This window comes from Triticum urartu, chromosome 3 (assembly GCF_003073215.2).
Source record: "Triticum urartu cultivar G1812 chromosome 3, Tu2.1, whole genome shotgun sequence".
Taxonomy (NCBI): domain Eukaryota; kingdom Viridiplantae; phylum Streptophyta; class Magnoliopsida; order Poales; family Poaceae; genus Triticum; species Triticum urartu.
Window position 1 is genome coordinate 1,808,626 of NC_053024.1, and position 6,902 is coordinate 1,815,527.

The window sequence follows — 6,902 nt, forward strand, 5'->3', positions numbered from 1 at the left end:
CAACAACAAGATTAATGACACACCAACCATGGAGAAACATGCATGCTGCGGCACTGCAATTACTGGGCTAGGAGCCTAGGACACAAGCACGTACTTCTTTTCCTTCCCTCGCGCAATATACAGATTTCAGTTTTTCTTGCAAGTTGCAATAATAGAAATTGAGAAACTAAAACAAATTGCCTGAAAAACTGTACTTTTGTTGTTGTTGCAACTTTGTATAGAGGGAGGGGGGGAGTAAATGGTGTATACCAGTTGCTTGTTGCATGCCTGCCTGCTGGTGCTATCCATTAACTGCTGTACTACATGCTACAGCTTCTATCTCACGTGCTTCTGCTGCTGTAGCCTGTAAGAGTGAATGAAACTAGGTTCCTAAGAGCATCTCTAGCATACCCGTATAACGCGGACCCGCAAAACGCGTTTGCAGTTCGCGAAAAAACAGCTTTGCAGGCCGGCGCGGGCAGCCGCAAAGTCAGACCCCGCGAACGGACTCGTATAAAAGGATATTCGCAGAAAATGCATTTTTACGGGTAGGCTTTACGAGGTCTGCTTGGGCACCGGCGCGTCGACCGGCAAACCAAAAATCCCCAATTAGCGAATATGACAGCGATTTCGACAAATGAGTTCAAATTCGAACTTTAAAACATAGTTCACACGCAAATAAAAGCAGAGTCCAATTTCTCTCGGCGGCGCGAGCGAGCGGCGGCATGTGTACGGCCGGCGGGCACGTGCGAGCAGTGCAACACGCCGGTGGCGAGCTGCAGCTGCACATGCGAGCGCGTGCAAGTGAGCGAGCAATATGAGAAGCACGGCGCAGGCGAGCAAGCGTGAGCACGCGGACCTGCGCAACAAGGACAGACAGCGCGGTCGGGCTAAAGAAGAGGGCAAAGCGAATATTCAATTTTACAATTTCAATATGAGAGGATCTATTCGGCCGCAGCTCAAACCAACCCTTAAAATGCATTTTCCGCGAGCTGAAAATCACGGCTTAAGGGCCTGCTAGAGATACTCTAATAAGGCTCCCCGTTTCACATGAGAGAGAAACCTAAGATAGAGTAAATAGTCCTCATGGAGGTCCCCACCGTTTTGGTTGGATATGAATGCATTCAGCCGTAGCTGTGCGCCCAGCGGTAGTGTGTACAGTACACAACAATAAGCGTTGCTGCGACTGCGCCGAGCAATGGAGTAGGCAGCACAAAACTCGATCCCAATCCACAGAGTAGCGGAGCGGAGAGGGAGAGTCAGGAACAATGGAGCGCGCGACGCAGTCCCTTGTGAGCAATGTTGGGCAGCTGATGGCCAACGAGTTCTGGCTGCTCCGCGCCGTGGGCAGCGAGGTCGGCGAGCTGAGGGACGAGCTGGCCACCATGAACGCCGTCCTCCGGATGCAGTCCGAGACCGAGGACGGCGCCGTGGACCACTTCATCCGGGAGTGGATGAAGCAGGTGCGCGAGCTGGCCTACGACGCCGACGACTGCGTCGACCTCTACATACTCCGCATCAAGCGCCGCCCGAGCGACGGCTTCCTCGTCAGGTCCAAGCGCCTGCTCGCGACTCTTTTCCCTCGCCGTCTCCTCGCCGGCAGCATCAGGACCCTGCGCGCCCGAGCCATCGCCATCAGCGAGCGTCATGCTCGCTACAGCGCTAGCTGCCAGGCACTACGCCCCTCGGCCTCTTTTGCCCCTGTGCCGGCGGTGTGGGCGGAGTCGGCCCAGGCCCTTCGCCCTCCCGACACCGACGACCCTGATCAGTTCGTCGGCATCCAGGAGCAGGCCAAGACCCTGGTCGCCATGATGGAGAAAGAGAAAGATGACAAGCTCCAAGTTTTCTCCATTGCGGGGTTCGGAGGGCTAGGCAAGACCACGCTAGCCATGGAAGTTTGCCGGCAGCTGGAGGCCAAGTTCGACCGCCAAGCGCAAGTGTCCGTGTCTCAGGCGTTCGACGGCGGGAACGACCTGCGGGCACTGCTGAAGCGCGTTCTTGAGCAGATTGTCACCGTCAAGTCAAAGAATGAGAAAGTCACCGAGGAAGAAGAGAAACAGGATTCCGTGGGTGACATTGACGGAATGGATGTGGAGAAGCTCACCAGCACGCTCAAGGAACAACTCAAGGACAAAAGGTATTACCTACACATACACAGAGTGGATGTCCTTATTTTGATTTGACCCATCAAACTAGTTAGAACTTTTCAAATTTATTTTGATTTAGGCTCAATTTGTGTTTGATAAAATGTGTGTGATGTCCTTATTTCACAATCTATTGTGGAAAATTGGTGGTAAATTAGGATAAAATAGGCAGAAGTAGGACAAAGTGTCAAAGACACAACATAATAGGCAAAAGCTGGTTGGGCAAAAAAGATTACAATAATACATCACAATGCAAAATGCAGCCTTGTTGTGGAGCTACATGATTATTTCTTTTCGTGCTTTCATAGGATTTTCTTTTTCTTTTTTTCTCAAAAGTAAGAAGATGACCATTCAAAAAAAAAAGTAAGAAATGACTTGATCTTCAGTAGTTGACAATGTTTGTAATTCCGGCCGAAAAATGCAGTAACCGACCGGTTACCAGATATTTCGATGGAAACTACTAGTTGTACATATTCATGTTGATACTTCATCGCTACATCCGAAAAAGGTTTATTTTCGACTCTATAAGATTAATATTCCGAAAGAAATGTGCACTAAGTGTAAGATTTGACCTTTGTGTTTATTATCTCTTCACTCTGTATTCTTTCAACGTCACACATGTGATCCACTTGCAATATTTGGCACTCTCTCCCTACTCGTATTTAGTCCATTTTCCCATGGACAAAGTAGATGCATTAAATCTCAACGGCTGTTTTATTTATGTAGAAAGTTTAGAAAAAATATAGTTTTGTTCTGTTTCACATCATTGAACTGAATAATGTTGTACAAAGTAGTGGTCAAAGTTACAGACTTAACATTCACTAAAATGCAATATTTTTTAAAGAGCTAGCTATATTGCTCATAACTTGTAATATCCATGATGAAACCAGGTACCTTATTGTGATTGATGATGTATGGACAATAGCAGCGTGGGCTGCAATTCTGTCCAAATTACCAAAAACCACATGTGGCAGCAGAATCATTGTGACCACTCGGATAGATAGTGTGGCAAAAGAATGCAGTGGAGGTAGTGTAGGTAAATACTACAGTATCAAGCCGCTCAATTTGGAAGACTCCGAGAAGTTGTTTATTAGGAGAGCATTTGGCCCCAAGAGTACCTCTTGCCCAGGTGAGCTGAAAGCTGCAATGGATAATATTTTGAAGAAATGCAATGGACTACCGTTGGCCATTGTTAGCATTGGAAGCCTTTTGGCAAGCTATTCCTCTCCAGAGAGCAGCCATATGAGGGAAACAATTTGTAGATCAATTGGTGCACAGATGGAGAGCAACCCAACCCTTGTGGGAATGAGGAAAATCATTACACTTAGCTTCAACTACCTGCCTCATGACCTCAAGCGTTGCATGATGTACCTCTGCATTTTTCCAGAGGATTACCAGATCAGCAAGGATCGGCTCCTGAGAAGATGGATTGCCGAAGGATTGATACCTGAGAAGCGGGGGCTTACTTTGATGGAGACTGCAGAGGCCTACTTCAATGAGCTAGTGAATAGGAGTATGATTGACCAAGCCGGCTGTATAGTCACATACTATAATAGGGTGGATGTGTGTCAGGTGCACGACATGATGCTTGAGGTCATGGTGTCCAAATCCCTGGAGGCTAACTTTGTTAGCTTGGTAGGGGTTCAGTATGAAGGGATGTCATATGATATTGTCCGCCGCCTTTCCGTCCATGATTCAGAAAATGGGGGGAAATACTCTCAATCCGAGAGAACAGCAACGGGGAGAGGTATGGTGAACATTATTGAGGGGATGAACGTGCAGCATGTTCGATCATTGACCACATTTCAGTACGAAGGCCACAAGTTGCTACTTGATCAACTAGGAAAGTTCAAACTGCTGAGAGTACTTGATCTGGAAGATTGCAAGGACCTATTGAACAAGCATTTGAGGTACATTTGCAAGATGTACCTTCTTAAATTCTTGAGCTTGAGGGGTACGGATATCAGTTTATTGCCTCCTGAAGTCTGCAACCTAGAGTGATAGGCTAAAAGCTTCACTGATCCATGCAGCGAAGGAGCTAAAAGCTGAGAGTGATAGGCGCAGCAACTCCAGTCTGTTCCCATTCACGGTTGTAGTGAGATACAGTTGATCCCTCTCTCCTCTGTTCTTCCTGCACACGAGTTGGTCTTGGTGGGTTAATTTGTTTGTCCGTTTTGTTATCTTAGTCAAGATGTTGCTGCTGCACATGTTTTCATCAGAACTGTTCAAGAAGTAGTTATGGTGCGTGAATTATCCCTATCGTCGTTCTTGAATGTGGTGGTGGTGTTTCTTGTCATGTAAACCTATTGTTCCTCTTATTGTTCAACTAGTTGTTTCTTTAATCAAGGCAATGCATTAGTTCGGCGAACGAGTACATGCATGGTTTCTGAAAGAGAAGGGCTGCAGGCACAAGATATGCAGTAAACAGTAACATAAAAATAACAGCTAGTGACACAACAGATGATCAGCAAGTCATTTTTAAGATGGAAATTTTGCAGACTACACTAGCGCTGACCATCGTCGATAATTAATTTTTTTGGCAAAAACATCGATGATTACTTCAAAGAGACGGGTGCCGCAATCTCATCGGAAGAAACAAAACAAAAAAAGCGTAGCCACACAGCAGGGATTTCCATCACATTGGAATGTGCATTCGGTGAGAAACACCAAAATTAACATTGCAGAACTAAGGGTCAATCCACTGGGATTCAGATCAACAACAGTCAGTTACTTAGGCCCTAGCTGAGGAGCTGTGAGATATCTCGTTCAGAACCACATGGTTGGGTCTCTGGTTTTTCTCCCCAGTTCTAGGGCTCTTGCGTGACAGGACTATAGGAGAGCATCCAGTTCAGGGGACTGGCCAGGGCGGAGGGAATAAAAGTTGATGGAGCGTACGTACCTCAACGGAAGTGGAAGCAGAGCTCCCGGCGACCACCGACGCTGTCGACGCGGCGGCGGCGGCGGTGATCTCTTCCGGCTCCCCATCACTCCCTTTGCACCCACTCTGCTACCTCGCTTGTTGAATGTAGGGGTGCCTTGTATGGGCTAGGCTGGACAGATTGATGGGCCAGGCCGGCCTGATCTGGTATTCTTTTTGGTTATCCATTTGTATGATGACTTTTGGTTTGACAGCAGTTTGCCCCGAATTTACTGATTGAGGAGTACTCATTGCAAAGATCACTCCCACCCTCTCAGGTTGCGATAAGTGGCGCAATGCACGTGCGCCACTTGCCACAACATGAGATTTTTTTTTCTTTTTTTCGTAGATTCGTTTATTCAAAATGTTTTATCTCTTAAATCGTGTATCCAAATCTTGAACCGTTTTCATCGTTGGATTCCTCGCGTCGAGATCTTCAAAAGAGATCCCATGTTGATAAGTTTTGACGAATTTTTTTCCACGAAAAAACCATATGAAAAAATGAACCGGGAGTACGGGTTTTTTTCCTTTCCGAAAGAGGCACGTCCGTGCCTCTCGCAGAAGAAAAAATAGAAGAGAAAACATATTTTTTTCCGTTTCCGAAAGGCATGGCCGTGCCTCTCGTGGAAACAAAACCGTGCTTCTCGCGGAAGAAAAAATAGAAAAGAAAACGTATTTTTTTCGGTTTCCGAGAGGCACGGCCGTGCCTCTCGCGGAAGAAAAAAAGGAAGAGAAAACGTGTTTTTTTCATTTCCGAGAGGCACGGTCGTGCCACTCGCAAAAGCACAATCATGCCTCTCGCGGAAGCAAAATCATGCCTCTCCCGAAAGAAAAAAACCGAAAACATGTTTTTTTCGTTTCCGAGAGGCAGGGCCGTGACTCTCGCGAAAGCACAACCGTGCCTCTCACGGAAGCAAAATGGTGACTCTCGCGGAAAAAAAATAGAAAACATGTTTTTTTTTGTTTCCGAGAGGCACGGCCGTGACTCTCGCGAAAGCACAACTGTGCCTCTCACGGAAGCAAAATCGTGACTCGCGAAAGCACAACCGTGCCTCTCGCGGAAGTAAAATCATGACTCTCGCGGAAGGAAAAAAACAAAAAAAAACGTGTTTTTTCATTTCCGAGAGGCACGGCCGTGACTCTCGCAAAAACAACATCGTGCCTCTCGTGAAAGAAAAAAAATAAGAAAACACGTTTTTCCCGCAAATTTTTTTTGTCCAAAAGTTAAGGAAGACCGGTGAAAAACCGGAACGTCGAAAAGAACCAAAAAGAAACGATTAAAAAGCCAAAAACATGTGTGAAAAAAAAACAAATCTGAAGGGAGCGCCCAGAGCACGACACATAGCGGGCGGCTGGGAGCGCGCCAAGTGGCGCTAATTGTTGTGAGGCTCCCGAAGGAGCGCTCATTAACTAGTTGCTCCCACTTTGTCCCTTGCAAGTATTTCTCAAAAAAAAAAAGTTGACCCTTGTAAGCTGATTGTATGAAAACAATGGTTATAGTTGTCTACATGGGTTTGTCATTGATGTTGGCATTCCTCAGGGTGAACTGGCAAATTAGTTACGGTCAGACAAACAACTGTCCTCATTATATTCTATTGGAGAAATAGAAATGTGCCAATACTAAAATTTTGCACATATGCTACATGTTGATATGTTTCATGCAACAATACATCTAGATGCAACACTTGTTAGCTAAATTCTCACTCGTTGTGAACTTTAAAATATCATTATATTATATAGTGTGGCTAATCATGCAGTCTAATTAAGTAAATTTTATCGTATTTGCACAATAAATTAAAAATTCAAGCCTAAAGAGCAAGAACAATTATTATATATATTCTCTTTGGATTTGAAGGCATAAA

The 6,902-nt window shown here is 45.8% G+C and overlaps 1 protein-coding gene across 2 annotated transcripts; it reads left to right on the forward strand.

The window, feature by feature from the left end:
* Nucleotides 1–1,125: 1,125 nt before the first annotated feature.
* On the forward strand, nucleotides 1,126–4,380 carry LOC125547447 (disease resistance protein Pik-2-like). Of its 2 annotated transcripts, XM_048711312.1 has the most exons (3): nucleotides 1,126–2,116; nucleotides 3,014–4,033; nucleotides 4,154–4,380. In XM_048711312.1, the coding sequence occupies exons 1-3, from the start codon at nucleotides 1,248–1,250 to the stop codon at nucleotides 4,170–4,172; spliced, it is 1,908 nt and encodes a 635-aa protein (XP_048567269.1). In that variant the 5' UTR covers nucleotides 1,126–1,247; the 3' UTR covers nucleotides 4,173–4,380. The 2 variants fall into 2 exon arrangements, with proteins under 2 accessions (XP_048567269.1, XP_048567268.1); XM_048711311.1 differs by having other exon boundaries at nucleotides 3,014–4,380.
* Nucleotides 4,381–6,902: the final 2,522 nt, after the last annotated feature.